At 41.3% G+C, this 24127-nt stretch overlaps 1 protein-coding gene across 3 annotated transcripts in view; it reads right to left on the bottom strand.

The window, feature by feature from the left end:
- Positions 1-6087: 6087 nt before the first annotated feature.
- The window catches only part of LOC146798818 (potassium channel subfamily K member 1-like), a 49480-nt gene continuing 31440 nt past the window's right edge, over positions 6088-24127 (bottom strand). Inside the window, exon 3 of one of the 3 annotated variants that reach the window (XM_085626137.1) lies at positions 6088-7224. In XM_085626137.1, the coding sequence (XP_085482263.1) occupies positions 6989-7224 (236 nt within the window). In that variant the 3' untranslated portion in view covers positions 6088-6988. Of the gene's footprint in view, positions 7225-21625; positions 22691-24127 lie in introns of those variants that run through there. The other 2 variants (XM_085626140.1, XM_085626139.1) reach the window with 2 other exon arrangements.

Genomic DNA, 24127 nt, shown 5'->3' with positions numbered 1-24127 from the left:
CACGATACAGTGGGATGGCAAAATATTTGGTGGCAGTCTTGCAGTGGTTTGGCACAAAATATATTACATTGGTGCAGCTGTTCCACATGGACCCAGTGGCTAGAGTGCACATTGGGAATGTGGTCTCAGATGAGTGGACTCTGGGCAGAGGGTGCAAATGGCCTGGTCTATCTGAGGAACCCAGCTGGGGCAATGTCCTTTTTGCTGGAGGAGCTGTGTGACTTCGTAAAGGTGCCTGGCTTGCACATGAACAAGATAAAAAAAAGTCAATTTTTACCCAATCCCAGGGCTAAGCCAACAGTAAACGGTGGTTCTGTGGGAGTTAGAGCTGGGATGGGAGGTTGACCGATTCAAGTACCTAGGTATTTGGTACGCCCGAACCATGGAGACACATTACGGCCTAAATCTTGAGGCATTACTGAAAGGGCTTGACAGTTCCATTGAGTTTTGGGTCAGATTGCCACTGTCACTTTTGGGCTATGTGTCAGTGGCAGAAATGGTGCTCCTCCTAGATGTTTATGTGTGATGCAAAATGGTATATGCCCTGACCAAATGACCACATTCCACTTACTAGACCAGGTACTCAGCTGGCTGGTTTGGGGCAGAAAAAGGAGCCGAGTGAAACTGCACACTCTAAAACTCCTCCTAATGAAGGTGAACTGGGACTCCCAGACTTGTTTTTGTACGAGGCAGCAACACAGCTGCCAACATGCAGTCAGCTGGTTTGAGGATGAGCCTAACTGAAAGCAAACCCTAATGGCGAGTTTTCAGGGTATTCACTCCTGGGGCTCTTCCTAATGGATGGAGAAGTCCTTAGGAACTTACCCTATTTCATAAGGCACCTGGTGGAAATCGGGCACAGAGTGATCAGTAAAACCCTGCGGTAGGCCCCTTTGATGAAAATCTGCCACCATGGAGGCTGGGGGCCTTTCTCTGCACAGCAGAATGTAATGTTCTGCACCCAGTGGTGGGAGGGAGGCTGTGAGACCACTGGAGACCTTTATTACTACAACAGATTTAACACCTTGGAACAGTTAGGGTGGACAATTCCTGCAATATGCAAAACTGTCTCATGTGGCCTGCCAGGTGTGGAGAACATTCGCAGAAAAAAGCAGTGTGAACATTGTGTGGTATAGCAGCCAACAGACTTGGAGGGATGCAAATGATTGACCACTCATACACAGGGCGCTGATGGTCAGTAAGGGAGGTGCAACAGAGGGTGAAAGGCAGATGGGATGTCGCCTGTCCAGACACGCTGACAGATCACGACTGGACGAAGGCTTGAACAGCAGTGAAGTTGGAATTTCCAAATGCCAGGTTCAAGTTATGACACTTTAACTATTTACACCAAACATATCGGATGCCTAACACGTTGATTCAGCTCAACTCTAACAAACCAGTGGCGTGCAGGAGGTGCAGACTACATGCAGATTTCCTGTATATGACTTAGACATGTCCACTGTGACGAGTTTCTAGGTAACAGTCATGGCGGAATCAGTAGCACAACAAAGGCCCCTACATCCTCCCGCAGTGCGGGGGCCCCTGATCTCTAGGGGGCCCCCTCAGCGCAGTACCCTGGCCTGAGAGCTCCTGAGTGAATCCAGAAGGGGGCCCTCCCGGTCCCCTCAAGTTTTGTTCCACGCAATACGGAAATCAGGTTGATGCCCGGCCTGCTGAATCACAGATTCAATGCTTTTGTGAAGTACTGGAATAGAAACAGCCCCTATGCTTTTCCTACATTCTTCCCATGAGTATTAGCTGACCTCAAGGTGTGCCTGGGGAGTTTGGTAGTCGAAGCTCCTCTTTGCAGATCACAAGCATGGCTCCCTTTGATAATGGAGTCGATAGCAGACTGCCAATTGTTAGTGATGTTGCTCCCAGCTTGCTATTCTTCAGCTTGTGGCTTGGAAGATTTCAGGGAATTCTGACAGGAGCCAGGCCTTTCGGAGGGCGCTTGGGGACTTGTTAAAGGAGCTTAGACTTGACGAACATCAAGGGCATGTAGACTGGTGTTTGGAAAGGGACAAGAATCATGTTTCGGTGACAAACCGGATTAATTTTTGGGTGGAATTAATCAAGTAGGTTTTGCCATATAATGCAGTAAAGTTGTATCCCTTGGCCATTTCAGTTGGTCATGACTGCAAATTTTCTAGTAAGGCTGAAAGTCTTAGTATAAAAATTGATGAGAAATTTGCAGGTTGCAAAACCTCCTATTGCTGAAATAAAATTATCTATGGGATGTAAATTTGGTTTTGAGAGTGCTGAATGGATGACAATCGAATGAGAGACTACTGCTGAGAAAATTAACTATGAAGCAATTCTTCATTTCTTGGCCACACACAAAGGAGTGTCTAATGTGAAAGCACTAGATGTGACATCTAGGAGCTATCAGCCTAAGGAGAGTTGTTTTTATTTTCCAAAGCAGAACAGACTGTCTACAAGTATGTTTTATGCATATTTTCTTGATAATGAGAGTTTGAGTGTTGTAAGGTGTTTGAAAGAATGTGTATGGAGAACTGTGCATCTGAGAAGAAATTCTGGGTCAGAAGTTGTTTCTTAAGCTGGTGTATTTGCTTACATTGGGAAGGTAATTGGTACAGTTGATCAAGAAATCAGGTGTGGATATCTATGGTGAAGTGCTGTGGCAATTCAAGAATACCTCATAAGAGGTGCGCCAAGCAACATTTTGCAATCTGTAGATTATTCTGGTGGTTCTGTTTTTAAAATATTTTATTTCAAATTAATTGTAACAATAGTAGGAATTGTTTTGACAAGGCTTCGAAGTGGGATAATATTGGCCGCTGTGTCTAAACACAAAATTCAGATTTTCCACACTGTCAGGAAGGGAACACACAATCTTAATAAAGACAAGGTGGCTAATTGTATCTCACCCTGAACTTTCTCTACGGTTCTTAATGGTTTTCCTATTATTTTTTCCAAGAACCTCAGAATAATTTAATGGAATCAACTGAAGGAGGTTGGGTTTCTTTTCAGAATTTTCTGGAGTTAAACAAGTTGTCTGAAGAATTAATATTTGCTACAAGCAGTAAAAGAAGGAATATGGGTGGTTGTTCTACCTTTTTATGGAGGTCAGAATATTAGTTAAGAAATCTGGAATATAATAAAAAGTTAACTGCATGAGTGGAATAAAATAAAAGGACATGGCATAATATTGGTCTCTGCCCCTTTAATAAAATTGTAAATTCCTTCTTGTACTGGTGTAGAAAATCTGAATTCTGAACAAAAAAAGTTTCTGATAATCTTGTTTTTTCTTTAACTAGTCAGCACCCTAAAGGGGCCCTCATAATGTATAAACTACGAAAAAATGCAAGATGTAAAGCTCACACAATCTACAAGAACTACATAACCATTTCTTCAAATGATATTTGTCAAGACGTCAATAAAAATTAGCACATCACTTTTCCAATACCAATTATGCCTACATTTATCTTGATTCACACAAGTTATCCAAATGTTGTTCAGAAGTCCCAAAATCCATTTGAAAATAGACTCAAACATCTTCAATTTACTACTAGTCTCTGTTGCTATGTTCTCCACAAGCCAATAATTCACTCATATACATACTGATCACACCTGATTTAGTCCAATCATCAGATACAGAGCGAATCCGACTACTCATTCAAAACATAGAGAATACGATGAGCACTTAACTGAGAAGGCACACTTACATGGATTTCATCTAGCCTTGCTGGATATTTATGTTAATTGATTTTCTTCAGGGTACAAGTTTATATGTTTTTTTACTTGTCACATCTGCAAATATGTTATCAGGGTAAAAAGTTTTCAACTATAAACTAGTATTAAAAGTTGCTTTTTCTTGATCTCTGATTCTACCAGTTTACTGGCATCCTGAAAAGATCAAACAGAATTTTTGTATTTGCTTTTCATATATCACTGTACCAAACTGGGTGGTGATGCTTTGTGTCACACTAGTACTGTCTGGTACTACAGGTTTTCACAGGTCAGTCAGGTATTACGTTTTAAGAGGTGAAATGTCAGATAAATGTACCTGGGGAATTGAAGGATTCAAATGCAAACATTTATGTAAGTAATGGGAAACAATCAGCTGAGGCTTTTATCAGAACTTGCCCTTTGGCCTGGCTTCTGAGCTGGTGAGGTGGTGGATCCGGTGAATTAGGAGTGGTGCAGCAGGTAAAGTAGGGTTAGTGAGACAGGTGGCCAAAAGGATTTGTGAAAGCACGAGTTGAAAGGGGTACAATATGCAGCATGCATGTTGGGATAGAGTGTTCCTAAAGCAGAGTCAAACCACTCTCAATGCACATCATGTAAAGTCAATTGCTTTAGTTCCCACGCTTGGCCCAAGTTGCTGTTCTGAAGAAGACCACAAAATTAATATATAAAACTCTCATTCATTTAAAGATATTCAGATGATATGTAGTTAAGTTAACCATTGAACTGATCTGACCTTCTGTAGTGGTGAGTCCAGTAAATCGTTCACGTTTTCAGTTAGGAGAAAGTTTGTATGTTAAGTTGTAAATAGGTGGCTAATGGTGTTTTACATGTCGCAGCGTAGAAACTCTTTCTACATTTTTCAGACTTAAACTAACTCATCCATATGTACATCTCCTTATATACTGAATTGTGGATAAACCTGCAAGTGGCTCCCCCAAAAATGTGATCAACTGGATGTCATCCACATAGGTAGAAAAACTTACACACAGAAAACTCAACAGACCATTTTGCAATTAAACAGTAAAGTATACACAAAAGTGATGGATGGAATACTTGAATTATGTTCAACCACTGGCAATAACTTGGGCCGTATCAAAGTCCACCGTTATTTTTGCTCACCATGCCACCTCAGTTTTGACCTGGTATGTTCAAATCAATCTTGACCCTGCTCAAATGGGAGCAGTCCAGCCCAAACTGTCAAGCCAGGTCCTCCCAGAACCAGAATACAGACAACCCAGGACCCGTTTGACCCAAGCAATACCTAGCTGATGAGCCCTAATCAGTGCAAAACAGGTCCCAGATTGCTTGTATTCTGGTTCATTGAGGACCTGGCCTGGCAGTTAGAGAAGGAATGTTTCCATTAAAGCAGGGTCAAGACTGATTTGCATGTGGCTGCATCCAAATGAGGTGGCATAGTGTGCAAAATGACAATAGGCTGGGATGCAGCCTGATTACCAGTGGCTGAGAATAATTCAAGCATTCCATCCATCACTTTTTTGTATACTTCAGTGTGTCACCTTAATTGGGACTGGTATGCCTACATGTGGGTCCCGTACACACTGTCACTAGAACAAAACTATGCCTGGCTGATGAGCTAATAACGGCAAAACCAGTCTTAGGTTGCCTCTGTACCAGTTTAGGGAGAATCTGGCCTGGCAATTCGGGCTGGACTGTTCCCATCGGAGCAGGGTCAACCCTGATTTCCATGTGGCTGGCCCCAAACTGAGGTGGCATGGTGTACACAACAACAATGGACTGGGATTTGGCCTGAGTAATTACCAGTGGCTGAGATTAATTCAAGTATTCCATCGATCACTTTTTGTATACTCCAGCAATTAAACATTTAGTAGCCATAGGGAAAGGCATGAACCCTTTACAATCTGAGGGACCTTACACGCCATTTAGAAGTAATACCAGCCAGAGGAACACAACCCCAACAATCCCAAGGGATGCACAATACCATTCTAAGCCCTTGGTGGATAAACCAGCCACTATGACCAAATGCCCTAGGATCACAATGCATTCCAGAGTGTTTAAGGCTTCAGAACGATCCAATTGGACCAATGAGAGTAGTTCCCCCATTGTCCAATATCTCCAAATGGCTACATCGCACAGCAGTAAGTCATGTCTCTTTGTACATTTCCAAGGGTTGAAACCCAAAGTTTGGCTGCTCAGATGGACATAACCATTTAGGCAGGCCTAAAATTGTGCATTTGCGCATATAAACTGGATACTTCTGTCTGGATCAATACAGCCTCTTTCTAATCCATGTTACTTTGCCCCAACTCTAGATTTCTTACTATAACCGCGTCAAAGCTAAGAAAATGTTGTTTCAATTGCGTTCAAGGAAATACTGCACAACGTCCATTTTGTCAGGATTTACTTTATTTTTTAACTCATTTCCTCTTCACACAAACAATATGAAAAATATTTAAATCAGGCGTTTCTACTCCCCATTACTACAAAAGGGTACACATGTGAAAAAAGTCTGTGTGGAAATCATTCGCCCCCGAAATACTCAACTACATTTGGAACTAAAATGGTGACAAAAAAAATATTGAAGGTGCGAGAATGGGATAGTTACTGATCCACAAAATATTGCGATTACATTAATGTCAGAGGGAAGATGGAAATATCTGGTTATTAAGCAACTAGAAATTAAGGTCAGTAAGTTCAGGCGCTAGTTCCATGCACTGACGCCGCCTCTAGCTGCCACTGAACAGCTTTTCAGAACTCAAAGCTGTTCCTGGTTTTTTTTAGCATACAGTGGCAAAAAACCCTACCATTGCTTCATAATTGCAGGTACATCACTTTAATTTTACACATCTATTGACCGACCAATGATGTCTGCTATGAAGCAATTCCCTCTGCTATGACAATCATGGCTCGTGACACTCGTGAATAATGACTTTAACACTTATGGGTAACCCTTCTTAGGATATCAGAAGTTGGTTCATTTGAATAGTGCAAGACTGAAAACCAGGACACACAGTTTCCGCAGGAAATTATATGCATAAGGTATAAGTTTTGTTCCTCATCATGCCCCATCTGCCTTTTGCTCCTCTGGAAACAGTCCGTGGCATAAAACGAATTAAATTGTGACAGGTTTTAATGTTGTGAATGAGAACGTTTTAGATGCCGTTTTATCAAGCAATACAAAGTTGATTGCGGCTGATTCTGAAATTGACAAACTATCGTAGAAAGTCGACGAGTAAACACTTTGGGAGTCCAGTGGTTTCTGTTATGAGTCACTAGGTGCATAGATGGAGCTGTATTAGTGGTCGCTTTGGGGGGAGAGCGAGTGTGGGAGCCGCCTCCTTGCTTTCTCCTTTGTCTTTGAAGGAGAGACAGAAATCTCAGAACCGGCAGGGATGATCACGTTGGTTTCTAGATCATCTGCAGCATTTCCACTTTGAAGCAGGAAAAATGCGAAAACGTAGTTTGATTTCAAAATTCTTTTCATAGTTTCCAGGACAAGAATCATAGCAACCAGTCCGATTAGTAGATACACTGCAAAATAATATATAGGTATATTTAAAGAGATAGTTTGATTCCTCCATATGTGCATTTTAGCCAAAACATACAGTACACTTGGCATACACCAACACTTGCCTACTGGACATCTTAAACTAGATTATTATTTTTTTTTTTAACTTTACATAATACCGAGGTTACACAAACAATCTGAAAATAAAACGCCATACAAGTTTAAAACAAATTCATAACCAAAAAGGTGTGTGTTTATATTAAAGTAATGCAAACGCAGCTTCCCCAAATAGAACATTGTCATCGTGTTCTTTCAACAGAAAATGTCTAATTCAGAAGGTTGAAGAAAGAGATGGGTATGCAATTTGTAAAAAAAAAAAAAAAAGCCGGGCAGGTGCTTGCATAAGGTGGGACAGCAGCCTTTGGGTGCCATCTATAAGTGGTGCTGGCTTACTAGAACATGACCAAAAACTGATTTCTAGCAGATGGGGGAACGTTCAAACAGCTAAATTATATTTTTCTTCGAGTGCCAAACAACTTTCGATCATTCCTGCAAACCAAATTGCTTTAGAAAGTAAGATGGGCAAAGACTAACAGGATAAAGTTAATGAGCCGAGAGAGAAACATTCATCATTAGATTTTGGAGGAAAAAAGTGTCCTGTAGCAGCACACTATCTTAAGGTCTGTGCCTTGCTGCTGAAAGAAGCCTTGTCCAATGCCAAGCGATCACCTCCCTTGGGAAACATGCCCACCCTCTATTGACACTATTCTGAGAATCTAACATGGTCCTCTTGTCCAGGATTTTGAGGTGTCCACACATAACCCAAGTTATATTGTTTGCGGAGAATTTTTCATACATGCCCAAAGGCTAGTGTACTGCTTATATCTATGTGTTATATTGTTGACCTCTTATTCCCAAAGTTCCATAGGCATTCATGCAAGGATTAGTTACTGATTGGGGTCAGGCATTTTGACAACTTTTATAAACAAATATCACACATCGTTAATATTCTATCCCTCAAATAAAGTAAAGTGTCAGTACTTATTTTCATGGCCTGTACTGCATGTTATCCCACCCTTGAAGTACCCTTTTTCACTGCTTGGACACATGTAAACAGCTATTTTAAATGCATACTTCTCGAACTGAATAATATACCACGGCTATAGAGGGGTTAGGATTTTTCCCGTAAGCTTTGCAAATCCATGTTCTAGACTAGCCCTTTCGTATATAAGGTATGTCTTTACTCGACTTTGTAGTACTAGATCGGATAGCAACATGCACACATCGATGACGTATTATATGCATTGTTAGATGGAGTGAGCACACGTCTTCACTGATGAAAACATCAATGCAACTCCACCTTAAGAGCAAAGGCTAATGAAGAATGCCTGTACCTAACAATGTTTGGCACCTTTGATAAAAACCGGTATTAGCTTTGGCAATTCTTGTTTTGTTATGGATTTTAACCGTATTGTTGAAGGCGATGCTAGGCCTTTGCCCATATAACAGAAACATTGGCTTAAAGCAAACTTTTTTTGGTCTCAAAAAGAACGCACTACCACAGTAGCCCCTGAAGGGATCTACTTTGTGTGAGAATGTGCTCTTTGTGACAGAGCAGACTATTGTCACACAGTGAAGTTAGACAATTGCTGAAGTGGGCTGGCTGCCCCACTGCCCCATGCTGTACACTATAGTGGGCACATTTAAAACGTGAACAACAGTACCGATGGATGAAAAGAATTGGTTGAAAGCCCCAATACGTATAAATATAAGTAGGTTTCAACTCAGAACGGACCACAATGGATCGCCTAACAATAAATCCCCTGCTCAAACACCTTATCATAAATGTTCCTAAATAACATAAAATCTACTATCCACCCAACCTTGTAAATCCTGACAAAAAAGCACAAGATAATAAAAAAATTCCCAAAACACTCTTTGCTGCTTTTACATGAAACCTTCTACCCATTTCGCTGATAATATTCAATAAGGAGCCCAAGCATATCCCAAATGGAAAAGACTAATCATCAATCCGCTCCACATATTCTGGAAATCTAATTATCTCCATCTGTAATGGTAGGAATATAATGATTCAATCGGCAGGCGACACACTAACTCAATTTGACCAATGCTTCAATAAACTCTTAGTAGGATAGGAAAAGGACTTATTTAATCCTCCAGCCACTACACCCCAACCCTCCCATGTAGAACACATGACCCCCTCATATGCCTCCCCACCTCATGCAAACATCTTTTTTTGCGCTGCATCTCGTCACACAGACTCTGTTCTATTGAACTGCAACCTCACTTTTCTTACCAAGTCAAACTTAACCCATTCCATAATTCCATGCTATCTCATCAGTTGTCCTCTGTCTACATCATAAACCATGCTGCCTACAATTAAAATGGGAACACGCTGCCATTAAGTCCAGCATAATTATCTTTTATATGCTCCCCAGCACACCTCTGTGCCATTGACCTAAAACCACATGCCAACTCCCATGCTGCACCTCTCTCTATGAACTCCCGATATATGAAGAAGCTTGACACTCTCTCCACTCCAAACTTAAATCCCTTGATTATACATTCCCACTCTTGACCAACAACTTCTATTCCTTTGAACTCACAACTATATACAACTCCAAACGGCAGCAGTCACAGCTCTCAATGACCATCATCCGGCCCACATCCTCTTTATCTATCTACATTCACTGCAACAATTAGGATCCACATCCCAAGAGCCACTCAATGTAGTAATGTGATTTAAGATTGTAATGTGAAGGATTTAAGATAGAATGTATGCTGAGGATTCTGTACTGGAATACAAACAAGTTATAAAGAGCTACTGGAGGAAGGAAGCAGCATTGCTGTACGTGCTGAATAAAGAAGTTCAAGCCCACTTTGGAGTTTGAGTTATATGTTGTGGGCTGTTAAAATGGTGACAATCGGAAGAGCATCATGCAGAGTGCAGTATTTGTAGAGACTGACAGCACCCACCATCAGAAGCAAGGATGGTTGTGCCCTTGGCTGCAGTTGGTACTGAATCTCACTGCACAGCTTGTGGTGAGTGCTGGGAAAGCTGCTATGAAGCTTGCACATGTGCGTTAGACGGATGTTCTAATCGGACCACCATATCGAAATCAGGCATACACGCCGATCATGTATAAGCAGTGGAAGTGCTCTATTTTGCCCAAATTGAATGTTGGGAACACAATTGCCTGAGAATACTAAGTGAGATAGGGATTTTAGTGTGTCAATTTCTACAATTGTACAGATTTGACAGGAAATGGTATTTAAGGCCTAGAAATACCAAAATATCACAAGATCTTAGTCAAATCCTTGCGGCCGTCTTAGAGTAAGGCATCATTTTTTGACTTCATTAAGAATTACAGGGACATCATTTTAAAGTCAGGCAAAACACTTTTCTTCATCAAAAAGCTATGTTTTAGTGGCAAATCATAATATTGACAAAATAAATAAAAGTGTTGTCTATAGAGGACACAAGCAGTGAAATATATATGGATACAGAAACAGAATGATGAAGAAAATGGGGGAGGTGTCCCAAGTATAGTTTTTCAATGCAGTTACTGTAAGAAAGTGGCTCTGTATATACTGTTCCCAATAGGTACAGTGTGTACAGAGTCCACAGTCCCCAGAGGTTTGGCAGAGGCTAAAGTTAGATATAACCTTACTCTCTAAAGAGGTAGCTTGGTCGAGCTGTAAGGCAGTATCAGAGGACAGTGTAAAGCATTTGTTGTACACACTCAGTCAGCAAATGGTCTCACACACTCAAGAACTGAAATCTAGGCCAATGGTTTTTATGTAAAAATATATGGTTGTTTTATTTTAGAACCAACAATAGGTATCAAAATATACTTTCTCAGAATGAGATGCTTTAGTTAAATACTTTGCAATAGGCAATAGACTTTTGAATGCAATAGTTACAGTTTGTTGCAATTGGCAACACAATTTTAAACAATAATGCATTGAGCTCAATGGGAATTTCAAGATTGATGCAATTAGTTATTTTAAGGATTACTTTTCTAACTCCAGGATTGGATCCTAGATTCAGTCCTGGGACAGTTTCTCGAAACAGGTGAGTAAATAAGTTTTAGTTACTGTTGTGATTTTTAAGCAATATTTTGTTATTTTAAAAGTTGACAGTAACTTTTTCTAATAAAATCACCAATGTTATCCTATGGGAGGAAATTCACTTAGTGGGTAAGTGGGGTTATTGTTACTTTTTCTAGTTCAGTGATGGATCCTGGATCCAGCACTAATGTACCACCTGTAAGCAGTTGAGAGAATGCGTTTAGGTTATACAGGCGATTTTTAACAAATATTTGTAAGTTTGCAAAATCAAGAGAAGAAATTTCACAGAAAAACAGTCAATGGTTTCCTATGGAAGAAAATTGAGTTAGCGGGAAGTATGGTTGTAATTACTTTTCAGGGTCAGTGCTGGGCACCAAAATCCAGCACTCGGATCTCTCCCGATAGCAGGTGAGCATTGTCGTTTTCGTTACTCGGTTGATTTTAGGTGAATATTTTAAAGTTTAGAAACTCCACACTTAGAAGAATTTTCAAGTGAAACCAGCCAATGTTACCCTATGGAAGAAAAGTGAGTTATCAGCTTTTGGGTAAGTACTCGACTGACAGAGTTAAGGTTCTGGGCATAGACTCAGGGGTCTCCCAGGGTCAGGCAAGTACAGTCGTTAAACCCTCAGCGGTACAGGGGCAGCCGGGTGCAGAGTGAGTTAGGTCTAATGTTATCCTATGGGAGGCAGGGGGCCTGTGGTAGGAGGCTGCTGGCTAGCAGGCCACGCGGCTGTGGGAGCTGGGCTCCTGGTCACTTGCTCAGGGCAAATGGGGACGTAGGTTAGAGTAGAAGTTGCACTACCAGGGCCACTCGGGCGGCTGGGTGCAGGGTGCTTTTGAGCCGTCGAGGGCTCAATGGATTGCAATGGAGAAGCTCAAGAACGAACAAAGGCTGCAAGCTCGGGGACGAAGATTCTTCAGGTGAGACCACCACTTCGAGAGGTAAGTTGGGTAGTTGGAGGATAGGTAGGCACCCAAGAGTTGGGCACAGGGGGCCGCAGGGCGCCGGGTGCAGGGGTGCCTTTTGGCATCGGGAAATCTTACCCTCAGCTGGTCGCGATTGGAGGGGTCCCAGGTTCTGAGGCTGCAGGCGTCGTCAGGAGCGTCGAGGTGGGTCCTTGGGTGCTGGATCCGGGGTCACAGTCCCCAGGGGGGGGGGCGTCCTCATGGTCTTGGTCCACTCCGGCACAGGCCAGGCTTGGCAGGTGCAGAGTGTGCAGGGTTCGCGGTTCCTGGCTGATGCCAGGGGTCAGTTACTTGCTTTGAGCAGTACCACTGCTCGCGGGAGTCCCAGATACTTAGAGTCACAAAGTAGCCAGGTCCTCCGGGGTTTGTGAGGTTGCTGGCCACGGGAGATGCCGGGATTTTGCAGGTTCGAGGGTCGACAGGCTGGTAGGGCTGGGGCCAAAGCAGTTGATGTCTTCCTCTTGTTAGCAGCTGCACAGCAGGTCTTCTTGATCTTCTTTGCTGTTTCGGAATCTGGATCTAAGGAAGGAAGGTTCAGGGTGCCCCTAAATACTGAATTTAGGGGCGTTACAGGTAGGTAAAGGGCAGGGACCAATGGGTCCCTGCCCTGGGGTGGGTACACCCCCTATCCGACCACTCTCCTGTGGGAGGGGGGCAGTAGCCTAGACCTGATTGGGCAGGGCTTCCCATCTTCAAGAGGGCGAGAGCCCGGAGATGTGCTTCACTTTGCCTCCCCCACCTGAGGGGTGGGGTTGGCAGAGGCTGGTACACCCCCTTCCCTTCCTTGGGGCTTCCGGCCAGTATTCCCGCCAGAGTGGGGGTTTAGAACCGGTAGGAGCCAGTTGCTGAGTACAGCAAGTGGCCTGGAGAAGCTCACAAAGGCGGCATGCCTTTGAAGCTTCCCCTGCCCATCCTGGGGGAGGAGACCTAGCACCTCGCCCAGGATGTGCATTGTTGCAGGCCCAGGAGAGTGGATGGCTCTCTACCCAGGGATCCAGCAACATGTCTGCTGTGTGGCAGCCTAGGCAGCCCCTCAGACCAAACGCGGATTGTAGGTTAGGTTCCCGGGGCATCTCTAAGATGCCCTCTGTCGTGCATTGTATATTAAATCCTGCACTGGCATCAGTGCGGGTTTAAGGTGCTGAGAAGTTTGATATCAAACTTCTCAGTCTTCAGTGGAGCCATCATGGTGCTGTGGAGTTCGTGTTGACGATCTCCCAGCACCATATACTCCTAAATGGCAGCACTGCACTTACAGTGCCCGGGAATGGCCCTGGGTGCAGTAGGGGCACATGGCTCATCCACCTGTACCCACACCACTGGCATAGGGCACCCAGCTAGAGGGGTGGCTGATGTATGCCAGGGCAGTGTGTGGTGTGGGCATGGCACACAGGGGTGTGTGCCATGTTGACACCGTTTTGTTCTGTACCCAGACACTCAGCCTGCAAGGGCAGTGTGTGTGTGCCAGGGTACAGGGCCTCTAAGGGTGGCACAATAAGTGCTGCAGCCCTTAGGGGCCTTCTATGGTCACAAGGCCCTGGGTACTTAGGGTACCATTTACCAGGGGCTGACATGTAGCCAGGGTTTGCCAATGTGGGTTTTGGTTTCAGCACAGTTTTTAGGGAAGGAACATAAGCCTTGGGCACCTGATTGGCAGGAGCCCAGGGCACACTCAGTCAAAGTACATTCAGCAATTCAGCAAAAAGTGGGGGCATACCATGCAAGAAAGATGGCACTTTCTCACAGTTACCATTTGGTATATCAGATCAACAGAATATGGTGCACAGATGGGAAAACTGGAGAAGAAAATTTGAACATTTTTAAAAAGCCACCTGCAAAAAAATTCTGTTGAACAGGCAAAAGGAACAATCTGAAAGACTGTACACGACGTGTTAAGATGATGAGGTCAAGCAAATTAACATGATAAGAAGAGACAATATAAGGAAAACATATACAATGTTTGGCCCTAAGAAAGTTCCATTTGTCCTTGACAGCGGAGCAACATGCAATATTATGTGCATCACTGAATATCACAAAATGAAGGAACAACCCGCTTTAAGTCTATCAAATGTCTGTTTTTCAATGGGAGCCAAGCATCCCGTTTCTTGCTTAGGGAAATTAGAAGAAATGCTACAATAGGGAGATCCAATCGGTAAAGAAGAGATACATGTATTAGAGGGCGAAGTTCCTGGCCCATTTTTATTAAGCAATGTTACTGCTTAAGTCATGGGTTTCTTAGCAATGACTTGTAATGTCATGACAGATCGTTCTGTATTAAGAAAATATTCAGAATTGTTCAATGAGTTAGGTAAATTAAAAGATAGAATGATTACGTTACATATAAATGAAGCAGTGAAACCAATGGCTCAAACACACAGAAGAGTTCTGATACACTTCTAAGCAAAAGTATAAAAAGAAATAATGTGACTACTTAAACAAGACATAATTGAACCATCACTGACGCAATGCCATGGGTATCACCCATTGTAGTGATTCCTAAAAAATATACTGAAGACATCAAGATTTGTGTTGACATGAGAGTGCTTAGTTCAGCAATTGAAAGAAAAAGGTATTCAAACCTACTTTTAAATTATATGATCAGTAATATCAATGGTGCTACTATTTTCTCAAAGTTGGATCTATGTAAAGGGTATCATAAATTGGAAATTGACAATCATTCAAGATATATCACGTAATTCTCTAAGCATCTTGGATTATTTAGATATCAGAGATTACATTTTGGCAAACGTTCAGCTGCTGAAAATTTTAAAGAAACTGTAAAGAACATTTGACCTTTAAAACATACCATGAATTACAGTGATAATTTTCTACTCTTTGGAAAAACGCAAGAAGAACACGATCAGCCATTAGATGGAGCATGCCAACAACTCATAAAGGCTGGTTTGACGCTTAATTAAAAAAAAAAACTGAAATAAAAACCAGAGTTAACATTTTTTGGTCATATATTTTCTAATGAAGGAATGAGGCCAGATCCAGTCGAAAGAGTGTCGCTAAATGCAATATTCAGACCTAAAGATGTTTCACGATTACGCTCATTCTAGGAATGGCTAGTTATTGTTCACGCAATGTTAAAAGTTTGCCACCATAAGTACGTCACTTATAGAACAAAGAAAGGGCAAAAGTTCATTTTGAATAATGAATATGAGCATGCTTTTAAAAGATTAAAAGAAGAAATATCATCTGAAGCTAATTTGAAGTACTTTGATCCAAGGTTATGTACAGAATTAGTGGTGGATGCCAGTCCTATAGGACTTGGTGCAATATTAGTACAACACAAGCCTGGCAGAGAAACTCTTCGATATGTGGTTTCACATGCTAGTAAAAGCGTGTCTGATGTTGAACAAAAATATTCTCAGCCCGAAGAGGAAAGCTTGGTGGTTGTATGGGCCTGTGAGCACTACCATGACTTCCAATTTTGAAGTCCATCTGTGATTATGACAGATCATGAAGGGAACATTTCTATTTTTGGAAACCCAAAATAAAATTACCCCTACAGATTGGAAAATGGGGAATGAAATTAATGCATTATAACTTTTAAGTCATTCCTAAACCAGAAAAAGCACAATGCAATAGATTATTTATCTAGGTACCCAGTAAAAACTAAAATGAAACAATTGGAGGCAGAGGAATACATATGTTTCACAATTAGGTTGGCAGTGCCAGGACATATTTCTGAGAAATAATTAATTGAACATCACACACGATGAAACAATTCAGGAAGAAAAAAAAAAAATCATACTTGAGAATAATTGGAGATTGATAAACAATGCAACTCTATTTCGATCTAATATAACAAAATATGATATTATGGTATTCAAGAATATACACTATATGTGGCCTCATCTGGAATACATTAGAGAGGTATAAATTGATCATTCCTTCAAACTTACAAAAGGTATGCAGTTAATTTAGCCCATGAAAGCCACAGAGGCGTCTGCTTCAGACAAAATATTTTTGCTAACAAATGTGGCTTCCTAGGATAGACAGTCAAGTAGAAGAGGTGGTCCAGACTTGTCACTCATGTCAATGTACTGCCAAAGAAAGAGTGATGGAAGAATTACACGTCTGAGTTGGCAAATGCTTTATGGTCTAATGTGGCTTTTGACCGTTATGGACCACTGGATTTAGGGCATTAATTAATAGCAATAACCGATGAGTATTCCCATTTTCCCATAGTAAAAGTGGTGTTGTCAATGCCTGCACCAGTTGGGCTTCCTGTTCTTGATGAAATATTTTCCAATTGGGGAATGCCAAATGTATTAAAAACAGATAATGGGCCACCTTTCAGTGCTAATAAATTTCAGAAATGTATTATTTATTTGGGAATAATGCACAGAAGAGTAACTGAAATGTGTCCTCAGGCGAGTGGAATAGTGGAATGGCTAATGGCCACCATTAAAAAGGTTATGTATAGGGAAAAACATTCACAGATTTCAATACACCAAGATCTATGTCAAGTTCTACGTGATTATCAAAATACTCCTCATGGATCAACTAGGAAATGCCCTTTTGGTCAATCTCGGTGACCACATCTCCCAGCAAATCCACCAAAAGATCATGCTGAGATAAGGGACAAGGAAGCAAAAACAAAATGAAATATTATGCATATTGTAAAAGAAGCATTCAAGGCCAAGAATATCAAATAGGTGACTTGGTGCTAGTCAGACAACAGCAAACAAGGAAGTCGCAAAGTAGATTTTATCCTGAACTTATGGAAGTGACCTAAATTCAAGAACAGAGGTTACAGCGAAGAATGAAAACAGAATAGTAACAAGAAATAAAACTTTTTTCAAACAAATTAAAGTAAGAGTTAATGTGCAAGAAAATATGCAATTGGATAATCAACAAGGCGAACAGTCACTTAGAAAATCTATAAGGATTTCAAACAGACCAGATCGATTGATTGAACCTTGTTAAGTATTCAGATACATTTATACATGTTTTTTCTCTCTCTCTTCTTCTTCTTTCTTCTGAAAAAACGGGCAGAGGGGGAAATGTAGTAATGTGAAGAGTGTAAGATGGAATGCATGATGAGGAGTCTGCGCTGGAATGAAAGGGTTTGCAATATATACAAGGCAGTTATAAAGAGCTACTGGAGGAAAGAAGCAGTGTCGCTGTGCGTGCTGAATAAAGAAGTTCAAGCCCACTTTGGAGTTCGATTTATATGTTGTGGGCTATTACAATCAAGATCTCCCAGATAAATCTACCAATGATCTGCTACTCTCCAACTATGTAGGCTCTAACTGCCCTGTTCTGATGCTAGGATTCCCATCATCGCAAGAAACTGAACCTTTCCCCAACAGACTTTGGATTATTATTTCTTCCAGAAACTTGGCTTACAGACTCATTTCAACCCCATCTTGACCTTCTCATCCCATCAGGTTAAGAAATAATGTTAACATAGGAATACAGAGGGAAGGGGGAGGGGAGTAGTGGCAATTATCCACAGAAACCTTGATTCGGTGTAAGCCTGTAAAAGCATTTCAACCATCAACCTTCCAATGCTTCTCTGTAGAAGTAAAACACTGAAATGAAAGCCCACAGTATTACACCTCATCTACCATCCACTAGTAAAAAATGGTTTGTGGAACAAATGATCACGTTCCTCGCAGAAAATACCACCTCCACTTCTTCCCATGTAATTTAGGGAGAATTCAGTTTCCATTGATGTAACCAGCTAGATCTTATTGCCACACAAAATTAATTATGCTTATTCTAGAATGACCTGGAAAAATACTTATTTTCTACCTATAAAAAACAGAACAGTGAACTGATTAATCTAAAAAAGTAACCCTCATGACTGACTCTCCCATCTAGACAACTTCTTAATATCCTATTGACTTCTATGCACTAAAACAACATCTTGGGGTCAACTCAAAGGCTCATAGGGCTGGATCAGAAACTTCAGCAATATTAACCGTTACACCTGAAAAGAAAATTTATGTAAATCCCAGCTTGTCCCCAACTCTTCAATATCCATCCACTCTCATATTTAGAGACAACAGACAAAATGGCCCCTTTGAAACAAAAACATGTTAAAGACAAAGTCAGGAAATAGTTTTCCAAAGATTACTTTGAAGAACAGATAGCTCTCACACAAAATAAATGCACATGGCACATAACCCTCAAAACTGAATTTATTAATTTTACGCAACAAATGCGAAGAATACAAAAATATATTATGATAGCAAAGGCAGACAACGTCACATCCGATACAGACGCCTTTAAAAATCATTGGCGAAATAAATTGTTCAACCTCATCAGAAATCTACCAATCCACTTGTAGCCCAAGTTATCCCTAACACAAGAACAATGCAGCGAACCATTCTTCAAATTCTTTTACAACTAAATCAAAATGATTGAGCTCTCTGGATTCCATAACTGACTCTTTCAATCAAACAGCTATCCTGCAACTCTCCAATTAAATGGTTGACACTCAAGGAAACACCCAAATCTGATGTCATAGTGACAATCACCAACCTAAAAGATTACAATCACTGTTCAGATCCGCTTCCTGCCCATACTAGTTAAAGAAATCTCTCACTCATCCCTCCTGTTAAGGGTCATACAGGATTCTTTTTCACAAGGAATTGTGCCAGAAAGTCTCAACGTAGGTCAAGTTGCCCCTTATTAAAAACTCAAATGCTGAGCTGGTGGACCTGTAGAATTTTCTGTTAACTGGCCCATCTCCTATTCATCGCTAAAGTAATGGAAAGTTGCATGGAGAAACATCAGAAAATCTTAATCAAAGAAAACAACCTGCTCCATCTTTACCAAACTGGATTCAGAACCGGTTGTTACACCAAATCTGCTATGCTACATATAATTGAGAATTTGCTCACCTTCCTGGACAATGGTAAATACTGCCTGGTTGTTCTTCTGCAGCATTTGACTCGGTCAACCACATCTGCTAAAAAATACTGCATGAACACTTGAGTATAGCAGGCTCAGTTCTCTCCTTGCCTCATATCTTTGAAACAGTTCTTAACATGCAAGAGTGGCTAATGTCACCTCATCCCCAATGGACCTTGAACAAGGAGTCCATCCTATTTCCTACCCATTTCAACGTATCCATGGAACTTTTAACCCTCTCCTGGGTAAATCTAAGATATTGTTACACTTATATGCAGATGACACGCAACTATACCTGAAGGTCTACTCCCCTGCTAACATAGCTGCAATAGGAAGTTTGATGAAGGAATTACAATCATAGATAACCCATAGTCACCTTAAACTGAACCTCCAGAAGATGGCATTGTTTCTGTTCCCATGAGGCACAGAGTCCAGACAGATTAGCATATGGCTGGGTCTAAACTGAGGTCGCATGGTGAGCAAAAGAACAATGGATTTAACCCAGATCTCTTGACCGGGGTTGAATGTTTTATTTGCTCTGCATTACATCAATCTTCTGTGTGTCTTTTGCTTTCTCACCCTAAGTGCACTGGGTATGCCCAGATGTGGGTCCCATGCTCACTGTTCCACTGGATTGATGCTAGCCTGGCTGATGAGGGGTGATGCCCTAAAACCGGTCCCAGGATCCTGGTTTCCGGTACAGGGAGGACCTTGCTGGGCAGTTTGGGCTGGACTGTTCCCATTAGGCACAGGATCAAGACTGATTTGCATATGGCTGGGTCTAAACTGGGGTGGCATGGTGAGCAAAAGAATGAAGGATTTAACCCAGATTTTTTGACTGAGGTGAATGTTTGATTTGCTCTGCATTTTATCCATCATCAGTGTGTCTTTTTTCCTGATCTCACTTCATCACAGTATCACTCCTATACAATCACAGTTAGACACATCAAACTTTCTCAACTGTAAGCCAATTATTGTGGAGACAGATATCCTCAGGTTCCACCCTGGACAAGAAACAACATCTACAGGCACACATCAATGGCCTAGCAAGGAGTGCATAACACAAAGTCAGACTCCTCCGAAAAACAACCTTCCTTTTTAGCTAAGCATTAAAACAATACTTAAATTCCTGGTCCTAACCAAACTTGACTATGGTAATGGTCTTTTGGCCGGCATCCCCAAAATGCACCTGGCACCTCTCTAAAAAGTACTTAACTCTGCGGCTTGCCTGGTATAAGGCCCCAGAATATATGATCTCATTTTTCCCAAGTGATCATCCTTAATTGACTCCTTATTGAAGCCAGAAGCCAATTAAAAGTAACTTGCATTATCCACAAGCCTCTACACAAAGGAACATAAAACTACCTAATCCGCAAACTAATAATTGGGGGGTGGATCCTAAAAACTGAGAAGGGTAGACTCTTCATCTAGAGACTCCTCTCTTCAAAAAAATCCCATACTCTGACTCAATCCTTCTCAGACCGCACACATCCTAGAAATTAATCCCAGGTTTAAGAAATAACCCCTCTCATGCCATCTTCAAGAAATAGCTCAAGTGCCTTCTCTTGGCTTGCTACTTCCAGTCTCAGCTTGACTCCATTCTGACACTCCACCCATTGGTCATCAACCTAAGTTGAGAAAGAATGCGCAGAAGCTATAAGAATGACTTTGAGGAGGCACTAAACTGTTTGCATTCACCATCCTCTAACCTATATTTTACCTGCCCTGCTTTCCTATTACATTACAGATCTACATATACTGGACAAACTCCTCCAGACTCTGCAAACTATCTTTTGACCCCCTCGTGTCATTTATAAAGATATTCAATTTAAACATTTGGAAGCATTCTGATACCAACATGGTATGGTTCACACTATATAAAACAAATATATAATTTAGGTAAAATTAAAAGGTATTGGGCAATGCCAGAGTAAATAAACCCACAAAAAACCTATTTGATACTGGAGACTAAAAATTAAGTCTGTATCCTCAGATTGATTCATGGGAGCAATGCAAGTGCATCAAACAGAATATAGTATAGATGATGAGTGGCCTGAACTTAATTTAGAAAAGCTCCAACCTTCCTATTGAAATTAAAACTTAAAATATTTCATTTAATTCACAAATATAAAAAAAATGTAATTGATATATTTTTTGATGAATACATGCCTCTGTATTTATGTATTATTTTACAGTTCAAATTATTGAAAATGCTTAGGTCGAGGTCCCCAGCTTCCAGTAATTGCTCAGTGGGAGTCCCCGGATCCCAATAATGATTCAGTGGGCATCCACTGGATTTAGTAAATATTAAGTAAAGAACCACAGAAGTCAAAAGATTAAGAACCACTGATGAAAAAGATTAGCTAAGCAGTGTTGTATATTAATGAAATAATCAAAGGTTAAAAATAAGTTATAGTTAGGAAAACTTTATTCCTTCTAATTACAACTTACAGTATACAAACATTGGAATTTCTAAACTTATAGTTATAACTTTAATTTATATTTTGCACACCACCTTCAATTTAATATAAGGCGTGCACCTCTGTACACAGTCGTCACCCGACTCGTCCTACTACAATAAATATATATAGTACATGACATATGGCATGTGAAATGATAGCATTGATAACAACCCTTATGCCATCTTCAATTACATCAATTGAAAGAACACAGCACATGGTAGAATGGCGTGTTATAGTTAATGCAATGTGGCGATCGTAGAGTGGCATAGAGTGTAATAGCATAGAATGGAGTGGTGTAAGTTGGAGTACCATAGTGTTGAATGGAATAACGTAGAGTGGAATAACGTACATTGTTGTGGCCTAGACTTGAGTGACATACAGTGGAGTGGGTAGACTGGAATAGCGTACAGTGGAGTGGCATAGAGTGGAGTAGCATACAGTGCAATAGTGTACAGCGGATTGGTGTGGACTAGGGTACAGTGGAATGTCGCAGAGTGGAGTGGCATACAGTGGAGCAGCAGAGTGAAATAGCGGAGAGTGGAAAAGTGTAGAGTTGAATAGTGTAGAGTGGAGTAGCGTAGACTGGAGGGTCATAGAGTGAATTAGGGTAGAGTGGAATGGCATACAGTCAAGAGGCATAGAGTGGATTTGCCTCCAGCGGAATGGGGTACAGAGAAATAGCTTATAGTGGTGGAGAGTGGAGTAGAGGGGAGTACAGTACAGTGGAGTGGCATACACAGGAATAGCCCAGAGTGCAGAGGCATACAGTGGAGTGGTGTGGAGTGGAACAACACAGAGTGGAGAGGCATAGACAGGAGTTGCATACAGTGTAATAGCAGAGCGGAGTGGCGTGGAGTGGAGTACAGTGGAGTGGCATATAGTGGAATATTGATGCAAAACAATGAAACAGTGAGCCAAAGCAACAATAGCACCTCCCTCCTTATCACTAATTCATTTGGATATATAAAGTAGAAAGAAACATTGCGTGCACATCCACTGCATCTGCGGTTTCAAGAGGTGTGAATATTGTTGAGTGGAGTAGCGTAGAGTGGAGTGGAGTGGGTTCATTTTGCCATAGAAAGTAGGATTAGTGCTGCAGAAAGAAAAATTAGGGCACATTTTGAGTGACTTCTTAAATCCTCTTCTATTTCATAAAAACATTATGACATGCAGACTGAAACATGCACTTTCAATACCAGCAGCAGACTTCCCTGGTGAGCAGTAGCTTTACTACAGTGATCTAATGAGCAACTAGAGTGCTAGCATTCTGAATTTATGGCAAATGTGTGACACATCTGAATGCCTTCTTGATGGAATCAAAGTAAAAAACTGAAAGTATTTCCTACTGAGGAGACTGTAGTAAATGAGGAAATTATTAAACTTCATAACAATTAAGTCTCCCAAGATGGCCACCAGAGACAAAGGACCCAAATGTAGCACAAATATCACCCAGATGTATCCCTCATTTGAGATGTCATCAGTGATGTGATCAGTGATGTCACTGACCATGTCATGAGTGATGTAATATGTGACATCACCAGTGCATTGCGGGCAAGTTATAGTTAGCTCAACTAACTATAATGGGGAATTTCTCTGGTTTTATACGAGTCAAATGTCCAACTAACTATAACGTCCCTGAAACCTATGGTTTTTTCAGTGAATTTTAAGGTTTTTTAAATGCTAATGCCTAACTACAACGTCTGTAAAACCTACTTTTTTTCAGTGAATATATACATTTCCCAACTTTGTCCACAAACAAAGCTGAACGCTCGTAAGAATCAAATCCAATCAGGACAAAACAATTCTTGGACTCCATGCTTTTAATGCCATTGCCTTACGCATTTCGGATTTCCTTTAATCCTTGATCACAGGCTGCATGCGGTATCTGCAACTGCTCTGAACCACTGCCCTCAAGTGGGCTTCACAGGGGAGTTGATTTACAGTTGCATGCTGGTACTCGTGGTTCCAATTATACTTTCCCTTTAGTGGGTGTTGAAGATGCCAGCAATTTTAAAGGTTTCCATGGAACGTAGGAGTTTTGAAGATAATAATTTAATGTTAACCCACGGGAGTGTGATGGAAACTTTTAAAATTGCTGGCATCTGCAACAATAGACTTTTGAGCACTATGATCTGCTGGCCTTGCAGAAGTAATCCATCTCTGCTCTCTTGGCTCCCGGTTCAGCAATGGATACTGGATACTGTTTAAGGCTATTTCACTGGTGCACGGTGCCCTCTACAAAGCAGGGCCTCAGCATCTTAGGAGACGCATCACATTCTATGTGCCACCCCGACATCTATGCTCTACAGGCCAATGCCTCGCTTTCGTACCTAGGTACCGCCTGACTAGATGTGGCGGCAGCCCCCTTTCTGTTAGACCAGCCATGGCTTGGAATGCTTTGCCCTTCAAACTACGAAATATCGAGGACCTCAGGCTGTTAAAAAAACTGTTAAAAACCTTGCTATTTAAGTAAGCTTTCAGTCGGGTCAGCTCCTTTCCGTCTCCACCTTTTGGCTTCCGTGCCGGGACA

This window comes from Triturus cristatus, chromosome 9, assembly GCF_964204655.1.
Source record: "Triturus cristatus chromosome 9, aTriCri1.1, whole genome shotgun sequence".
Taxonomy (NCBI): Eukaryota; Metazoa; Chordata; class Amphibia; order Caudata; family Salamandridae; genus Triturus; species Triturus cristatus.
Note: the sequence above shows the minus strand (reverse complement) of the source record. Positions and strands in the feature narration are given on the sequence as shown.